This window comes from Galeopterus variegatus, unplaced genomic scaffold (genome assembly GCF_000696425.1).
Source record: "Galeopterus variegatus unplaced genomic scaffold, G_variegatus-3.0.2 Scaffold17, whole genome shotgun sequence".
NCBI lineage: Eukaryota > Metazoa > Chordata > Mammalia > Dermoptera > Cynocephalidae > Galeopterus > Galeopterus variegatus.
In genome coordinates, this window is record NW_007726128.1 from 304,830 (window position 1) to 324,969 (window position 20,140).

At 38.3% G+C, this 20,140-nt stretch overlaps 2 protein-coding genes across 2 annotated transcripts in view; both read right to left on the bottom strand.

The window, feature by feature from the left end:
• SMPDL3A (sphingomyelin phosphodiesterase, acid-like 3A) overlaps positions 1-1,475 on the bottom strand; it is a 19,245-nt gene extending 17,770 nt beyond the window's left edge. Inside the window, exon 1 of the mRNA XM_008566869.1 lies at positions 279-1,475. The gene's annotated coding sequence lies outside the window, so the exon portion shown is untranslated. The remainder of the gene's footprint in view (positions 1-278) is intronic.
• A 2,152-nt stretch (positions 1,476-3,627) lies between these two features.
• On the bottom strand, positions 3,628-7,523 carry FABP7 (fatty acid binding protein 7, brain). Its single transcript, XM_008566882.1, has 4 exons — positions 7,280-7,523; positions 6,687-6,859; positions 5,933-6,034; positions 3,628-3,982 (listed from the first exon to the last, which is right to left on the bottom strand). Exons 1-4 carry the CDS (start codon positions 7,350-7,352, stop codon positions 3,932-3,934), a joined length of 399 nt encoding a protein of 132 aa, XP_008565104.1. The 5' UTR covers positions 7,353-7,523; the 3' UTR covers positions 3,628-3,931.
• Between the last annotated feature and the right edge of the window lie 12,617 nt (positions 7,524-20,140).

Genomic DNA, 20,140 nt, shown 5'->3' on the forward strand with positions numbered 1-20,140 from the left:
TGCCAGCAGGCCGCAGACGAGCGCGCCCAGCAGCGCCATGGCGGGCCGCGGCCACCCACCCCGACGCTCGGGCTCTCCGGCGGCGGCTGCACTCGGACCGTCGAGCCCCGGAGTGGGGAGGAGGCAGAAGGCGGCTGCGGGTGTAGACGCCCAGCCGATCACGTGCGACGGCAGAGTCGGTTCCCGGCCCTCCAGCGATGATCTGCCCTCTGGTTTGTTAGTCAGTGACTAGCCTGGGAAGGAATGTTCTTGGGCAAACCCCACGCAGATCATCTTACCTAAATGCCACCCGGCTCTAAACGGATGGGGTTCCTCAGCAGAACCGATGCAGTGAGCGCGGAAGTGTCAGGATTTGGAGGAGACCAACAACAGTTTTGGAGAGCCCGGTGGATTTAGAATGGTGGTCTCTGGACCAGTAGCATCTGCACCTCCTGGGAACTTTAGTTAGAAATGCAAATTCCCAGGCCCCACCGCAGACAGATTGAATCAAACTCTGGGCGTGGAGCCCAGCGATTTGTGCTTTCACAAGCCTTCCAGGTGATGCTTGACTGATGATAGTGTTTGAGAACCACCGCTCTAAGAAGCCAGGTTGGGGGTGGGGGGGTGTTTTGTTTTGTTTTTACAACTGAATTAGAACATGTCTCAGAATCCTGCTCTATGCATTCCCGAGATGCATGGAAATCATAGAGGTGATTTGATTGTACTCTTCCAAGGAATATTTGAAGATACTCAGTCTGGCAAAGAAGCCAAAATCCCCAAACTGCGTTGGGTCGTGTATTCTGTGTTCCTTCCCTTACCATTTATGAGGATGCTGACCTCTTTAAAATAACAAAGCTAATAGTTTAAATTTATAAGGTGTGGAATTCCTTTGGAGAATAAAATACCTTCCAGAATTACTAACCTCATAAAAGATGTTGTAGAGTGTGTTTCCCATCAGAGAACCTTATTCTGTATGTATAATTTGATGGGAGTGTGTCCCATGAAGGGCTTTGAAATGGGAATCAAGGCGCCCCTGTTTTCTGTTTCAAGTCCTGCCAGAGCAGTCCAAGTCCTGCCTCAGCTTTCAGATGATTCAAAAGCATTGGAAGAACCAAAGCGCATTCCAGTGTTGGACAAAATGGTCCTTGGAGTTTCTCCTCCCCAACCTCTAGAGTATGGGAAGAAATGCAACAGGAAAAAAACGATGAGCTGGTGAGAGAGAATAACCTTAAGAACAGCAAAATACGTGTGAGATTTTAGTCCAAGCATTTTGAAAGAAAGGAAAAGGAAAAATTGTAAAAACAAAAACAACTATTTTTTTACTTTTTTTCATTTTCAATGCATTTTACTAGAAGTAAGTTGATTATGAAACGTTCCTTCAGTGAGTAAGCATAAAATGAGGCATACACATTTTGAAGCCTAAGAAATGTTTGCAATCCTAAAACAACAAAAATGCTTCTTGACTTGCAGTGGGGTTATGCCCCAATGAACTCACTGTAAGTTGAAAATATCTTAAATTGAAAATGTATTTAATACACCTAACCTACAGAACATCATATCTTAAACGTGCTCAGAACACTTACATTAGCCTATAGTTGGGCAAAATTATCTAACACAAAGCTTATTTAATAATGAAGTGTTGAATATTTCATGTTATTTATTGAATACTGTACTGAAAGTGAAAAACCTGTGTAGTTGTACGGGTACTTGACATACAGTTTCTACTGAGTGCATATCACTTTTGCACCATCCTTAAGTCAAAAAATTGTAATTTAAACCATCATCATAAGTTGGGAACCATCTGTATATTAAAATTACTGGATAGAAACATCCTCCCTTGTACTCTGCTTTCTTTTGTTTTCCTTTATACCTGATCTCTAGGAAGCACAAAGCTATAGTGCCCCAGCATCTCTGGGGGTAAACATCAACCTTGTGCGTATATTTGTAGGTCTCTATGTTCCAAGTGTATATCGTTGTGAATGTGTATATCAGGGTGAGGGAAACACAGGAAAGTTAAAGGCAGAGGCTTCTGCTATTCATTGTCAGCCATTTATAACAGGACCTCACAAAACGGCCTTAAGAAATGTTCTTCCAGGATCTGTTGGTCAAACTGCCCTTGGTCTTGGTAATTTTGCCTTTCCTTTAATTATGAAAAAAAAAAAAAAAAAGTAAAAAGGGCAAACCAGGAAAGTTAGTACACTGACAGATTACTGTGTGAGACAGGATTTGGCTTGAAGAAAAATGATTTACTCATACGCTTTAAAAATTTAGGAAACAAAAATATCTCTTAAATATCTTCTCAGAAAAATGTGTTTGATCTACCCCTGAAACCCTTGATCTTTTAGCCCACCCAAAAACCTTTCTGTGAGACAGTTGTTACTGAAATTAATGCCAGCATTATAATTTTTTTATTTGGCTTCATTATAATAAGCTGAAGATAAATCTCCATTCTTGGCCTTATATCTGTGTGAGGCCAGAATCTGTGCTTCTAGAAGAGCACAGGCTGAAATCACCAAGAGTTAAGGAGTCCTCCACCAGAAGCAGAGATGATGGCTGGCAGAGCATTTGGGGTAAACACCCTCTCAGTGCTGTTTTGTGCTTTTAAAGATAGAGGGAGACTGTAATTTCAATGGAAGTTTCTTCATTCATTTATCTATAAATTAGTTGGACCTTGAATTAACTTATAGAAACTTACTGAAACCATCGGTGTCATTAAAAATGAGTTTTGCATATTTGTTCAAAAAAAATTTACCTCAACCCCCCACCATAGACTGACAAAGAAAAGATTTCCTAAGGAAAGATCAAAGAAAACAAAATTTTGTGTTTTTGTTTCAGAAGAAAAGTTAGCTAACATATTAATTTTGGAGGAAACAAAGGGAAAAAACACACAGTTTACAGTTCTTGGTATTATTTACTAGTTGTGAGAACTTGGACACACAAATCTAATCTTCAGTTTTCTCATTGGTAGGTAAAAATAATACCTGTCTTCTTGCTTCCCATTGTAGCATTGAGAAGATGTATAAAAAGCATTTTGTAAATGATTAAATATAAAATAATATTTGTACTTTATGAATGCAAACCCTAGCCAGTTACAAACATATTTACTTTGGTTTGGGCAAGTTGGTCACCCTTCCCCTCCCCCCCAAAAGGAACGCGAATGCCTTTATTCTCCCTTTACGCACAACACTCCATTTTGCACTCTTGTTGACTTAGTCCAACTCAATTTAGTCGCCTGGAGAAGCATTTCTTCATAATCCAGGATAAAATTCACTCCCTTTTCCTATTTACCTTTCAATAAGAAACTTTGATTGTATGATATTTTCATTACATTTACCTTTTAATAAGACATTTTAATGTGTATCATTTTTCTTTTCAGACTGTTTCTAATAAAGATTTTATTTCTCTAGCCCAACCAATGTAACAATGTTTCTTTGGATTCTGGTTAAATGAATTTAATCATCACAAATTCTCCATGGAAGTTTCACCCAAAACTGGCATTTCCACATTTGCTGAGGCTTTTGTTAATTTTTTGTTAAATTAGTATAATAAACAAAGTGCCTTACTTTATGCCATAAGAATGACAATTTTATTTAAAATTCTCTAATATGCAATTCCTAGCTAGATGAATGCCATTAAAAACAACAAAACTTTACACATGTGTAAGATTTTTATTCCAATTTGATTTGCATTCCAAAGGGCATTATAAAATGTACTTGCTTCTTTATATAACAAAGTCTTAACATTTTAAAGCAAATTGTAAAACGTGATAAATTTGCCGATCAAAATTGGGCTAGTTTGGAATAACAACGTTTCTAAATCACCTTTTTCCACCTCCACACCAAAGATAACCTTCCAATTGGTGATCAGCCGCTCACGTAATAGCACGATAGCACTGAGACTTTAGTAAACAGAAAAACTGAAGAGCTTCTCCAGCCCCAGACCAGGAACTTTTCTATGCCTTCTCATAGTGGCGAACAGCAACCACATCCCCAAAAGTAAGAGTCTGAAAGATCCAAAAGATAAATCTTTTTACACAGGAACATCAATAGCTGAATTTTTAAAGATTATGATATATAAGATTTAAGTACTATGCCAAAGAATAATGACATTTACAAACATTAAACACTGCATAAGCTCTTCATTTCTTAAAACAAAAAGAAATCCTTGTGTTTATTGGTTGAAACTTATGCACACATAGTTCATGTTTCTAAAATGAGAATGATGCAAAAACTGAAGATTAACAATCTAGATTTGGGTCAAAAGAATTCCTTTAGCCTTAAATTATCAGAGTAATTGAGCAAATTGGATGTGAGGAGCAGAGTGTCTACATTGTTGTCTATCTGCTTTGAAAGTCAGTGTGATTTATAAAAGATTTTCATAATAGTGTTCAATTTACAATCTAGATAAATTTTGAGCAGCCTTTAGAAAATGCAATCATTTTAGTTATTGGTGTTTGGAATGACTTGTTCCAAAATCAGTGTGAAAATGTGAATGTACAAATGTTCTCATTGCTTTGGCTCTCATGTTTTAGCCTTTGATCCCAGGTGGTTAGGTGGGTTTGATGTGGAACACAGGTTCTATTACTCTGATATCAAGTTCAACTTGAAGAATTGCTGTAAAATACTTGACAAAATTTAGGGGTCTTTTTATGCTCATTATTCTCATATATTGATGTGATTTTTCAAGAATATAGCGTGCCCTTGTCATCCATTGCTTTAATCTTCATTTTCGAACTCAGTCTTGGCTGATCACAGTCATACATAGCAAAGTCAAGCTATCCACTTTTCTGTATTCAGGAAAGAAATGGAGGTAAAAGCATAAAGGAGAACTTCTGATTGAATCTTTTAGAAATGAATCCTTTCTTTTATTGATGATGGCAGAAAATGTGGATGAATACCCTTTAACATTAAAGGAAAACTCTCCCTCTGCTCCCCACTCCCATTTCCACAGACATATGAATATCTCAATCTAGAACAGCTCTGATTGCAGTAGTCAAGGGGAAGAGAAGAAAACAATAGTCAATTTTCATAAACAACAACAAAAACGTGCTATCATTTTAGAAAGAATGTGTAAAGCAACTCTCCCCCTCAAAAAAAAAAAAAAAAAAAAAAAAAAAAAAAACTGAATGAGCTTACTGAACTATGACAGTATCATCAAAATACTGTAGTCAGTTCACAGAGAAAGTGTCTGAGAAAGGCTGGATCAAGGCATAACTTCTTTCCGAGTTTGTGATGCTACTCCATCATTAGTGACACTATTTGTAAATTATTTTCTAATTTATAATTTTTACATGCCTACTTAGTATTGAACATATATGCTAAAAAGGCATCTCATGCATTAGGAAAAAAAAAGACTGGAAAGAAGTAACTTCAAAACAGTTCTATCTGATGAGAAACTAGAGGATTTTTTTGTTATTTTTTTCTATTATATTGTAAATTATCTGCACTGAACTTGTAAACCTTTATAAACAAAAATATAAAATCTTTAAAGATCTCTTATCTATTAATAATTTTTCTGAGTTTCAGTAAGTTTGATGTTCTTGTATCAATCTTTATATATTTTTATGATTATTGGTTTTATATTTAAATTTCACTTGAGGGTTGGACATTCACAGTAATTCTATAAGACTACTTCTTTTGACACAGAGTTTAAGGTAAACCAATGGCAACTTTTAATAAACTACGCTAAAGTAGAATTTTTCTCTTTTTCTTCAATCATAAAAGCTGAGCTAAGGAAACAATTAGCTAGGATCTTTTTACTTCTCCCGTTGGTCAGAAAACCTTCCTAGTAACATAATGTTATTAGAGAAGGCAGGAAGGGAGAGAGGGGGAAAAAGAAAGGGAGGGAGGGAAGGGAGAGAAGGGGAGGGGAGAGGAAGGAAGAGGAAAGGAGGTGAGAAGGGTGAGAGGAGAGGGTAAAAAGAAAGGAAGAATAGGGAATTGTCATTACTTACCATAACCATTTTGCCATCCTTAATTTCTCTTACAAAATTTGTTTCTTTGCCATCCCATTTCTGTACATGAACAAGTTTGTCTCCATCCAGGCTAATGACAGACTGAGACCAACAACAAAATGCAGAACATAACAATAGGTACAAGTCAGATTTCTGATATGAAAGTCAAATGACAGTTTTTGAAAGAGTGGTATAATTGAATAAATCCTGACCAACTAATTGTCCTGTTGGTACCACATCCTCTGTTACTTCTAGAATCACTGTTATGTAAACTCTAACAATTCATAATTTGATTGAAATGTGCACACCTAGACGCAAAAATTTCATATATTAGAAATAAAAATCCTGAATTAGTGCTTTCTGACTAGTTACCCTTCTGCTTTAACCAAAGCCTTAAAATAAGGCAAACTGTATTTTGTCAATCTGAAGCAACGAGAGATTAGACAAAGTGCAATCTTTCGAGTGAACTTAAATACTTTTTGAAATACAAGTTTGTGAAATACAAAATGTGAAAAACGTGGTGAGAGACAAACTGTAGACTCGAGAGTCGAGATACAGCAAATACCGCTGTTCAGAACATAACGTATGCACACCGGAATGTTAAATTAGCTTTGGTGTCCTTCTCCCTGAATTGAAATACTGAAAACCTTCTCCACTTCCCAACGTCTAAAAAAAAAAAAGCACGGAGATTCTTTTATCTTTTATGTTTATATCCCCTCACCACCCCACCCCCAGAGAAGCAGCAGCTTCTTACCTTACAGTTTCTGTCATCTGCAGTGGTTTCATCAAACTCTTCTCCCAGATGAAAACTAATCTCTGTGTTCTTGAATGTGCTTTGAGTCCTGATCACCACTTTGTCCCCTTCCTGACTTATAATTACAGTTGGTTTGGTCACATTTCCCACCTGCCTGGTGGCAAAGCCCACACCTAAAATAGCAAAGGGAAACAGTACAGTCAGCAGCAACTTCCAAAATAGCTCATGAAGCAGCAATCTGCTTTTTGATCCTGTTGTCCAGATTCTAAAGTGTAAATTTTATTTGAGCATGATTATCTCATTTATCATGTAAAACAGGTACTGAGCACAAATAATAAATAGATGTTGAAGAAAAAACAAAAATAGTCACAGAAGCTTCCCGTCCTCCACAGAATATCAAATGCTCCACTATTTGGCACCAGGCAAGAAAGCAGGCAAATGCCACATTAAAAAATCCATCTGGTGGGAAACGCATAGCCTAGCATCTGATTAGGACAATGCTGTCTCTTGCTGACCTGACGGGTGATAAAAGGTATCTGCAAGTATCTAATGCTGCAGATTAAGAAGAGAACAGAAGTCTTATTTTTACCTACCTAGAGCCTTCATGTACTCATCAAAGTTCTGACTGTCTGTCAGCTTCCAGGTAGCACAGAAAGCCTCCACCATCCTTTCTCCCCTTTAGCTGGAAACAGATAAAGAGACAGCAACAAGGATCTTCCTGTCTTGCGACTGCAATTCAGAAGACCCCTTTGCCCCTCAACAGCAGCTCCTGCTTTCTTATTAGGAAAAGAGGTGGGCAAGAAGCCAATGATTTGAAATGCAAACACACCCTTCCAGTGTCCCTCTTTCAGGAGGCTATCACAGGGGGAGGGGATGGGAAGGGTGGCTCCAGTAGGACTCCAATCCTCTTTGCGGTTGGCTCAGGCCACTGGGTTAGCGGAGTAGGTCGAGTTCCTCCCAGTCCTCACACTGCAGCCCTTATGCCTGAGAAAGCTCTGCAGGGATTCAATGGGGGCGGAGGCAGGGAACGGGAAAATGAGAGAGGGTCTTTCAGGTTCAGTGGGAAAAAACTTGGCAAAGCCAATCTCAGGCTGTGAGGAAAGAAAAAAGATGCACAATAAGACATTCAGATTGATTTCCGTTAATGGCAAAGCTGGTTACAAATGAGGACCCCCCTTAAAGAAAACCACTGAAATGCCAGGCTTTTCAGACAAAGGAGGCTGAATGGCGTATTTTATTTTCTCTCATATTTATAGGGAGAGCAAAATGCAGGCTAGAAAACGCCAAACTGGGATAAGAGGAGGGAGAGGAGGTGTAAAAGTCTTCCCTACCCTGGGTATCAGTGGGAAGCTAACTCATTTGGCCCCTTCCCAACACAAACTGAGTGAATTTAAAGATCCCATTGTCCTGTCTAAGAATGTGAGAACAAGACTGAGATGGAAAAGGGATCTACGGAAGAGTATGGTTAGGATTCACTAATGAGGTACAAAAATAAAGGAAAGAATGCTCCTTTCCCCCTCCGTCAACTGGTTATAGAATCCGTGTGGAAAACTGGACAGAAGATCATTTAGTGAGATTTTAAATAGACCTGCACTATGGGACCTTTGGATATCCTTAGGCTACATCTACATAAATACAATCTGTGTACATGTGGGGAATTAGTGATGGGGGAAGGCAGGAACTGGAGGAGCAGTAAGAATATGGACAGCTTTGGCTTCAGTTTGTCCTGGCTCAGGGTACCCCAACAATGGCAAATTACCTTGAGGTTCTAAGTAGAGTACTTAACAGAGGTCTCAGAAATTCCCCTTCACTCAGAGATTCTTCCTGCTTTGCTAGTGTAGACCACCAATGAAAACCAACTTTCCTGCCTTTCCTGGGGATAGAGCAGAGGAATCTCATTTGATAATCCCTGCTCTTCTCTGTCCCCTCCCATTTAAACTGCAGCCCACTGCATTTCCACTTCTGTCTACACCAAGTTCAACAAAGCTTAGAATACATCTTATGCTAACTGCTAGCTGCGTGATTTTACTTTGGTGTCTCAAAGGTGCTTATTTAACACAAACTACAGTTTTTCACCACACCCGGTCTTCTTCCAATTTTAACTATATATCTGAATGACACCATCATCCACTCGACTGCATAAGCCAAAAATCTTAGAATCCTTTCTAACATTTTACCATCTAAAAATCAAACTCGATGTCAAGGCCTATCTATTTTGCTTCTTGACTATGTCTCTAATTTGTCATTCTCCCCCTATCTTCACAACCACCATCTTAATTCAAGCAATCACTGGCTTTTAATAGTTCCATGGCAATAGCCTCCTGCCTGTTCTTCCTGCAGCCACTCCTGACGTCCAGTCCTTTCACTACACTGGAGCCTGAGTGACCTTTTAAAATACAAGTCTGCATCTCCCTAGTGACTAATGATGTTAAGCATCTTTTCATGTGCTTCTCTGCTACTTGTATATCTTCTTTGGTAAAGTGGCTGTTCAAAATCTTCTGCCCATTTTTAATTGGGTTGTTTGTCTTCTTACTACTGAATTGTGAGTCATTTGTCTGTTCTAGGTGAAAGCCATTTGTTCGGTATGTGTTTTGCAAATAATTTCTTTTCATTTTCTAAGTTAAAGACATGTTTTTTTTTCTTTCTTTTTGTAAATTGTAACATAGTTGATTGCACATATCTGTGGGGTACAGAGTTGAATATCAATAGCTGTGTGCAATATGTGATACTCAATCAGGATAATTAGTGTACTAAACATGATACAATGTAATTAATAATTGTTCATGTCCTTTTACCAATTCCTCCCTTACCCCCAACTCTTCCTCCCCCCTTTCCTACCTCTGGTAACCTCAGTTCTGTTCTCTCCTTTTAAAAGCTCAATGTATTTTTGTGATTGTTTTACCTTCCTTTCTTTCACTTTTTGTTTATTTTTTAGCTCTGACTTCTGAGTGAAGACATGCAGTATTTCTCTTTCTGTGCCTGGCTTATTTCATTTAACATGATTTTCTCTAAGTTCATCCACATTGCTGTGAATGGCAGCATTTCATTCTTTTTGATGATGGAATAGTATTCAATTGTGTGTATATGCACATTTTCCTTATCCACTCATCTGATGATGGACATTTAGGTTGGTTCTAACTCTTGGCTATTATAAATTGAGCTGCAATAAACATGGGAGTGGATGTGTCCCTTCAATATGATGATTTCTATCCCTTTGGATATATATTGTATAGCAGTTCTATCTATAGTTGTTTGAGGAACATCCATAATGTTTTCTATTATGGCTGCACCAATTTACAGTCCTATCAACAGTGTAGGAGGGTTTCCCTTCATCTGCATCCTCACCAACATTTGTTATTTATTCTCTGTCTTTTTCATAACAACCAATCCAACAGTGGTGAGATGATATCTCAATGTAGTTTTGATTTGCATTTGCCTGATGCTGAGTGACGTTGGGCATTTTTTCATGTGTTTGTTGGCCATTTGTATATCTTCCTTTGAAAAATGCGTATTCAGTTCCTTTGCACATTCTTCAATTGGGTTATTTGTTATTTTGCTTTTAAGTTTTTGAGTTCCCTGTGTATGCTAGATATTAATCCTTAGTCAGATGCATAGTTTGCAAATATTTTTCCCATTGTATAGGTTGTCTTTTCGCCCTGTTAATTGCTTGTGCTTTTTAGTTTGATACAATCCCATTTATTTTTCCTTTTGTTGCCTGTACATTTGGGGTCTTGTTCATAAAGTCTTTGCCCAGTCCTACTCCCTGAAGTGTTTCCCCTAGGTTTTCTTTTAGGAATTTTATAGTTTCAGGTCTTACATTTAAGTCTTTTATCCATTTAGAGTTGATTTTGGCATGTGGCAAGACGTACGGATCTAGTTTCATTCTTTTACATATGGATGTCCCATTTTCCCAGCACCATTTATTGAAGTGGAAGCCTTTTCCCCAGTGTATGTTCTGGGTGCCTTTATTGAATATCAATTTCCTGTAAGTTTATGGGTTGACTTCTGGGTTCTCTATTCTACTCCATTGGTTCAAGTGTCTCTTTTTATGCCAGTACCATGCTGTTTTGATTACTATAGCCTTGTCATATAATTTGAAATCAGGTAATGTTATGTCTCTGGCTTCATTTTTTTTTTTTTTCCTTAGGATTGTTTGGCTATTTGGGGTCTTTTGCTGTTCTATATGAATGTTAGGATTGTTTTCTCTATTTCTGTGAAGAATGCCATTGATATTTTGATGGGGATTGCACTGAATCTGTAGATCACTTTGGGGAGTATGTACATTTTCACAATGTTAATTCTTTCAGTCCAAGAGCATGGAATGTCTTTCTATCTTGTCATGTCCCTTTAATTTCTTTTGACAGTGGTTTTTAGTTGTTGTTGTAGAGATCTTTCACCTCCATGGTTAAATTGATTCCTAGGTATATTATTTTTTTAGTGACTATTGTAGATGGGTTCACTTTCTTGATTTCTTTTTCTGCTAGCTCATTGTTGGAGTATCTAAAACACTACTGATTTTGGCATTTTGATTTTGTATCTCACAGATTATTGAAATTGTTTACCAACTCTTAGAGTTTTTTGTAGAGTCTTTAGGCTTTTCTATATATAGGGCTATGTCATCTGCAAACAGGGACAGTTGGACTTTGCCTATTCCAATCTGGATGCCCTGTATTTCTTTCTCTTGCCTGATTGCTCTGGCTAGTACTTCCAATATCATGCTAAATAGGAGTGGTAAAAGTGAGCATCCTTGTCTTGTTCCCATTCTCAGGATGATATTGGCAGTCAGTTTGTGGTATATGGTTTTTATTGTGTTGAGATTCTTCCCTTCTGTACCTAATTTGCCGTGAGTCTTTATCATGAAGGGATGTTGAATTTTGTCAAATGCTTTTTCTGTGTCTTTTGAGATACTCATATGGTTTTTGTCCTTAATTTTGTTGATGTAGTGTATCACATTTATTAACTTGTGTATGTTGAACCATCCTTGCATCCCTGGTATGAATTCCACTTGACCATGGTGTATAATTTTTTGATGTGTTGCTGTATTCTATGTGCTAATATTTTATTGAGGATTTTTGCATGTGTATTTACCAGAGATATCGGCCTATAGTTTTCTTTCTTTTTTTTAAATCTTTGTCTAGTTTTGGTGTCAGAGTGATGCTCATCTCAAAGAATGAGTTTGGGAGAATGGCCTCTGTTTCAATGATTTGGAAGTTTGAAAAAAATTGGCATTAATTCTTCTCCAAAGCTTTGGTAAAATTCAGCAGTAAAGCTATCCATTCATGGGATTTTCTTTGCTGGGAGATTGCTGATTACTGCCTTAATCTCACTGCTTATTATTGGTCTGTTCAGGTTTTCTATTGCTTCTTGGTTCAGTCCTGGTAGTTTGTATGTGTCCAGAAATGTATCCATTTCCTCCAGGTTTTCAAATTTGTTGATGTATAATTATTTATAATAATCTCTAATGATTCTTTGTATTTCTGTGATATTGGTTGTAATGTCTCCTTTTTCATTTCTAATTTTTGTTATTTGTGTGTTCTCTCTTCTCTTTTTTACTTAGCCTAGCTAATGCTGTTTCTATTTTGTTTATCATCTCAAAAAAAGAACTTTTTGTTTCATTGATCTTTTGTACCTTTTTGTTTGTTTGTCTGTTTGTTTGGGTTTTTTTTTTTTTTTTGGATTTTCACTTTGTTTAGTTTTACTCTGATATTATTTCTTTTCTTCTACTAATTTTGGGATTGGATTGTCCTTGTTTTTCTAGTTCTTTGAGGTGTAGCATTAGGCTGTTTATTGTAAATCTTTTAATTCTTTTGATGTAAGTGTTCATTGCAATAAAATTCCCTCTTTGTACTACTTTTTCAGCATCACACAGGTTTTGGTATAATGTGTCTTTATTTTCATTAGTTTTTTTTTTTTTCCTTTTTGTCTTTTTTCGTGTCCGGCTACGGATCGCAACCCTCAGTGTCGCGCCCGCACCTTGCTCAGCCAGTGAGCGGGAACCAGTCTGTATGTGGGATCCAAACCCTTGGTGGGAGCACCGCCGCGCTCCCAAGCGGCGCACTGTAGCAGTGCGCCACCGGGCCGGCCCTATTTTCATTAGTTTTGATAAATTTTTTGATTTCCTGTTTAATTTCTTCTTAAACGCATATGTTGTTCTGGAGCATGTTGTTTAATTTCCATGTGTTTGTATGGTTTCCAGAGTTTTGCTTGTTATTGAATTCTAGTTTTAATACATTGTGGTCTGAGAAGGTATTTGAAATGATTTCAATTTTTAAAAATTTTTTGAGGCTTGATTTGTGACCTAATCTGTAGTCTATCTTGGATAATGTTCCATGTGTGTCGGGCCTTAAAAACTAATGCCACCTTAAGTGACATTACAAGTGGCGCCATTATGGGCCCACAAGGGCGTATTAATGTGGCAGCCTAAGACAGCGCCGGGAGGAAGTAGGGTAGGGGTGTCTGCGGGAACCTTGCCTTAGCCCTTATTGGCCAAATACGTGCTTCCGTGCTCGTGAACACTGTGTGATTGCAATAGCTAGGCATTGAGACAGGATGCATGCCCTTAACCTTTAAGCTGATAGGATTATGTAAAAAACCTCCCTTCCCCATTTGCCTTTAAAAGCAAGTGCTTGTGTGATAATAAACGGAACTGCTCGACAGAACCCCAGGTGCGTCTGAGTGTCCTTTAACCGGGCTGGTTGGGACCAGCGGTGTGCTCACCTCTCTTCATGGCTCTCTTCCCCCATCTCCTTCCAAAGGGGACAGGTGGGAAAGATGAATCTGGGCCATTTGCTTGCCCAACAAAAGGAGCGAGGCTAAGGCTGTTCTTGTCGGCCAGTGGCGGACCAGACACATGTGCTGATGAAAAGAACGTATGTTCTGCGGTTGTTGGGTAAAATGTGCTGTAGATATCTGACAAGTCCAATTGGTCTAAAGTATGGTTTAAAATCCTGTGTTTCTCTGTTGATTTGTTGCCTAGATGATCTGTCCAATGTTATGAGTATCCATTGTGTATATATACTAGTTTTTTATCCATTCATTCATTAATATGCATTTAGGTTGATTCTGTCTCTTAGCTACGGTGAATAGTGTTGCAATAGAACATTGGAGTGCAGCTGTCTGATATATTTATTTCATTTCCTTTGGGTATATACCCAGAAGTGAGATAGCTGGGTCATAAGATGGTTCAATTTTTAGTAATCTTAGGAACCTCCGTACTGTTTTCCACAATATCTATACTAGTTTACATCTCACCAACAATGTAGGAGTGTTCTCTTTTCTCCACATCCTTCCAGACATTCATTTTCTGTCTTTTTGATAGTATCCATTCTAATTAGAATAGGATGATATCTCATTGTGGTTTTAATTTGCATTTTCCCAATGAGTGTGATGTTGTACATTTTTTCATGTGCCTGTTGCCCATATGTATGTCTTTTTTTTTTTTTTTTGAGAAATGTCTGTTCAGATCCTTTGACCATTTTTTAATTAGGTTACTTGGTTTTTTGCTGTTGACTTGTTTGAGTTCTTTTTGCACTCTGGATAATAGCCACTTGTCTGATGTGTAGTTTGCAAACACTCTCTCCATTCTGTAGGTTGTCTCTTCACTTTGTTGATTATGTCCTTTGTTGTGCAAAAGTTTTTTAGTTTGCTGTAGTCCCATTTGTGTATTTTTGCTTTAGTTGCCGGCCTTTCTAGTATCACTCAAGAAAGTGCTGCCAACTCCCATTTTATGCAACCTTTCCCCTATGTTTTCTTCTAGTAGTGTCATAGTTTTTGGTCTTAAATGTAGGTCTTTAATTCATTCTGAGTTGATTTTTGTGTATGGTGAGAGATAGGGGTCTAGTTTCAGCCTTTTGCATCAATAAATGCAGAGTCTGTCTCTTCCCTTACATATATTTTTGGCTCCTTTGTTGAAAATTAGTTGGTTGTAAATGCATGCATTTATTTCTGGACTCTCTATTATGTTCCATCGGTCAATTTGTCTGTTTTTATTCTAGTACCATGCTGCTTTGGTTGCTATAGTTTATAGTATATTTTGAAGTCAGGAAGTGTAATGCCTCCACCTTTGTTATTTTTGTTTAAGATTGCTTTATCTATACAGGGTCTTTTGTAGTTCCATACACATTTTAAGATCATTTTTTTCTACTTCCATAAAGAATGTCACTGGTATTTTGATAGGGATTGCATTGAATCTGTAGATTGTGTTAGGTAGTATGGACATTTTGATGATATTAATTCTTCCAACCCATGAACAGAGGCTATTTCCATTTATTTGTGTCTTCAATTTCTTTGAACAGTGTTTTATAGTTTTCATTGTAGAGGTCTTTCACTTCCTTGGCTAATTTACTCCTAGATATTTTATTTTTTTGGTAACTATGGTGAGTGGGATTACTTTCTTGATCTCTTCTTCAGATACTTTGTTATTGGCATATAGGAATGCTGTTGATTTTTTTCTCTGTTGATTTAGTATTCTGCCACTTTATTGAATTCATTTGTTAGTTGTAGTAATTTTTATTGGAGTCTTTAGGGTTTTCTATGTATATGATCATGTCACCTGCAAGTAGGGATATTTGACTTCCTCCTTTCCAATTTAGATGTGCTATATTGTGTTTTCTAACCTTACTGCATTAGCTAGAACTTCCAGTACTATATTGGATAAAAGTGGGGAAACTGGAAATTCTTGTCTTGTCCCAGATCTTAGAGAAAAAGCATTCAATTTCTTTCCATTCAGTATGATATTACCTGTGGCTTTATCATATGTGGCCTTTACTGTGTTGAGGTACCTAGAGAGGTTCCTTTTATACCTCTGTTGAGTGTTTTTATCATAGGGCGTGTTAGATTTTTTCTAGTGCTTTTTCTGCATCTATTGAAGTAATCGTATTTTTTCCCTTAATTTTGTTCATGTAATATTTCACAGTTATTGATTTGCATATGTTGAACCATCCTTGCATCACTGGGATGAATTCCAATTTATTCTGGTGAATGATCTTTTTGAGGTGTTGAATTCAGTTTGCTACTATTTTGTGGAACATGTTCACAGATGCAACTGGGCTGTGTAGATCCTTCTGGCCCAGGACTGAATCTTTCCCACTTACTGCACTGCATACAGTTCTATCTCACTGACTGGCTTTCACTCTGTGGCACCTGTGCAGTTGGAAGGCAAATCAGCTGCCTCTGCTGCTCCCCAGTGCACCCCTGGTGTATCATCACTCACCCCTGGTACCGCAAATGTTTCCTGTGGGACTCACTGATCTCTGAATGATTTCTTCCTCCTATCAGCTGCTGTCCCTCCCTCTTAAGCAGGCACCAAGGAAACTTGCTAGTAGCTTTGCTGGCCTGGGAAATGGGATGTTGTTCTCAAAAGTGATATATATGTGTGTGTGTGTGTGTGTGTGTGTGTGTGTGTGTGTGTGTGTGTGTGTGTGTGTGTGTGTGTGTATCACCATATATATATATATATATATGGCCAGTAGTCATGTCATCCTTCTCCCCTGTGGACTCCAAGTAGCTTCACTCAAAGGGTGCTGCTGTGTCTTTGCTGTGTCCAGGTAGCTTCTGTGTCCATGGACTGTGCCAAGCTGGTCTGGGAAGTGGATGGGGCTGAATCTGATTGAAATGATCCCTCCTCCTGCTTGCTGCAGCTTTCCACGCCTTCACAGACTCAATGGGTCTCTCCTCCTCTTCCCCTAAGTTCCAGTGATTACAGGATGGCAGTCTTTATGTTTTAATAGTTGTAATTTGTTGGGAGTGGAGAGGAGTGTGATGCTAGAATCATTTATTCTACTATCTTGGTTATGTCACTCCTCCAGATTTGAGAATTTTTATAGAAGAAAAAGTGAAAAAATAGAGAATATTTTGCTAAAGAGGAGTCAACAAATACATTTTTTTTCAAGTTTTCTAAACCTGGGAGCAATTTATAATTTTGCTATGGTTTTTATAATACAAATGCATCCACAGGCTTAAAAAGGGAAAGATTGTGATAGACTGATCCCTCTCTCGGAGCTATTATCTGTATCTACTAATGGTGATAAGTACTCTAAAGAATCTATTATAAAGATTTTTTTTTTTAAATAGTGATATAAAAGGAACAAAAGAAGAGAATTTGCTTAGGGAGATCTTGGCAAAATCTCTGCATGAGGCTGAATTTTCTGGCACCTGCTATATAATAATTTTTTCTTTGTAAAAAAACAAAGATTGTTAATGAATATTTAACTTGTTCTTAGTAAGTCAACCAAGGTCACAACACTATTTCTTGTAAGATATTCAATGGTATGCAACAAGAGAAATTGAATAACATTCAAAGTACTTGCTTGAGGTTATTTTTGTTACCAAATTACACAAAATGAAGTAGTCATGGAATATCTCTGTACTTGGAAATGAAATGTGATTACATGATGAAGGCATCATTAACCCACAATCTCTCACATGATAGGTAATAGATAAGATCAGACAGCACTCCTTTGCTGAAATAGTGGTGCAGACCTTGCTTAGGATTTACCTGTCTGTCATATGCATACCTTAGACCATCTCCACTTCCATGAACAATCAACCAGCTAGGCCAGCTCCTGGCATCAAGAATGATGAAGATTCCAATATTTAAGCAGTGGTTAATGCAATATGGGTAGTGTAATTTGTTGGGGGAAGTGAGAGGGTGAGGGAAAAAGCAATGAATTAACTATCCCTTGCTGATGTGAAATTTTTATCTACCCCACTTTAAAGAATGTGAGCTAGACCAGAGAGAAGATGCATCTGCTTGTACCAAACACCATTGAAAAGAAGACTTTTTGGAGGTATGTCTTTCTTATTTCTATTTCCTGCAGTTTTCCCTCCTTTTACCTCCCACTGTCTAAGTATTCCATTATCCATATTTTCTTGAGCATGAAATATAGAAGAAGTCTAATACAGAAAATTGGAACCAAGAAGTGGAGTGTTGCTAATAATGAAAACCTGAAAATGTGGAAATGGCTTTGGAACTGGGTGACTGGCCGTGGCTGGAAGAATTTGGGGGAGCATGTTAGAGAAAATCTGGATTCTTGTGAAGGCTTAGAAGACAAGAAGACCAAGAAAATTTTAGAATTTCTTAGAGACTAGTTAAGTGGCCATTACCAAAATGCTAATAGAAATATGGACCGTATTCTGAGGTCTCAGATAGAAATGAGGAAGAGCTTAATAGAAATTGGAGCAGAAGTCACCATTCTTATAGAGTTGCATAGAACTTGGCTGCTTTCTGTTCGTGCCCACAGGCTTTATGAAATGTGAAACTTAAAATTGATGAAAGGGGATATATTTAGAGGAAGAAATTTCTAAATTGCAAAACATTCAGTCAGCTGCATAGCAACTTTTAATAGCCTATGCTGATTTATGACATCAAAGGCTTGGTATAAAGCCAAAATTTATAATTAAAAAGGAATAGGGGGTAAAAAAAAGTTGGAACACTTTCAGCCTGGCTATGTCTATAATAAAATGCCGTCTTTAGAGAGAGGAAACCAAGGATGTAGGCCAGCAATCATTTGCTAAGAAGATCAGGACAGACAGAAGGGATCATCAAGAGAATGGAAGAATGACCCCAAAGGCATTTCAGAGATCTTTGAGACTGCCCCTTCCATCACAGGTCCAAGGGCCTAGGGAGACAAAATAGTTTTGGGGAACAGTGTTGGGGAGCTCTCCATGGGCTCATTGTCCAGGACCACCTCGGATTGCTGCTTCCCACACCCTGGTTGCTCCAGCTGCTCCAGCCATGGCTAAATTGACCAAAGGTGTTACTGGACCTGCTGCTTTGAAAAATACAAGTTGGACACCTTGGCAACGTCCACATGGTGTTAAGTATGCAGGCTTCAAAATAGCCAGAGCTGTGCCACCCAGATTTCAAAGGATGTATGGAAAAGCATGGGGGCCAGGAAGAGATTTGTCACAGGGACAGAGTCACCACAGAGAGCTTTCACTAGAGCAATGCTGAGTGGAAATATGGGGTCAGAGTTGCAGCAGAGAACCCCCACCAGGGCCATGCCTAGTGAGCTATGGGAGTGGGACAGCCATGGAGCCTCCAGAATTGTAGAGCTGCCAGAGTGGAACACCAGCCTGGGAGAGCTGAAGCATGGGCTAAGCCCAGGAAAGCCAGAGAAGCTGCACTGCCTGAGGACTTGGAGGCCAACAGCTGCCCCATTGTGCAGAGGATGCCAGAAACGGAGTCAAAGGAGATTATTTTCCAGCTTTAAGGTTTAATGCCTGCCCTGCTGTGTTTTGAGCATGCATAGGACCTGTTACCCTTTTAATTTGGCCTATTTCTCCCTTTTGGAATAGGAATATGTACCCTATGCTTGTCCCACCATTGTATCTTGGAAGTAGGTAAATTGTTTGATTTCATGATTGATTTCAAGATGAGATTTTGAACTACTGAGCTGAAACAAGTTAAGACTTTGGGGATAGAATAAAAGCATTTGTATGTGAGAAATGCATGAGCTTGGGGGGCCATATTTGTATGTTAAAAGAAAATAAATTTGGGGGGTCAGGGGTAGAATGCTGTGGATTGAATATTCCAACAAAACTCACTGAAGTTTGATCCTCATGGTAACAATGATAAGAGAGGGTGAAATCCGATTATGGTATTTGAAATGTGAAGCTTTTAAGAGGTGATTAGATTGTGAGGACTGTGCCTCATGAGTGGATTCATCCATTCATGGAGTAATGGATGTGATTCTGACAGCTTTATAAAGTGAACAAGTGAGAAGGTTAACTCAGGCTTACTCATTCCATTTCTTTTTTTTTTTTATAGTATGAGTTTTTATTTTTAAAATAAGGAAGTACAAATAAGATAATAAAAAGTCTGTCACTTTTTTTTTTTTTTGACCAGTAAGGGGATCTCAACCCTCGACACGGTGTGGTCTGCACCATGCTCAGCCAATGAGTGCACCAGCCATCCCTATATAGGATCCAAACCCATGGCCTCGGCACTACCAGCACCGTACTCTCCCAAGTGAGCCACGGGGCCAGCCCGAAAGAAAAGACTGTCACTTGTTGTTGCTCAGTCCATTTCTCTCAACATGTGACAACCTGCTATAGAAGAAGGGCCTTGCCTGAAGTGCTCCCTGAACCTTGGACTTCTCAGCCTCCAAAACTGTAAGAAATAAATTTCATTTCTTACATATTACCCAGTTTCAGGTATTCTGTTATAAGCAACAGGAATGGACTAATACAAAGTCCTTAGCTTGCTTCTAGATGTGACGAAGTGGCCCAGAAGAGAACTTTGTTTATTCCAGGTTTGTTATTTCCTTCCCCCTTCTCTTTTTCCCCTCCCCTCCCAACTGCTCTGCAACATCTTAGAATGTAAAAGTAAATAAATAAATAAATAAATAATTCTTTGAAAAAGAAAGAGTTCCAGAACTTTCCTTTATATGCCACAACTCTGGCAAGAAAAGGATCCTCTCCAGGTCCCTAGTTAGTTTTCACTTGTCCTTTAG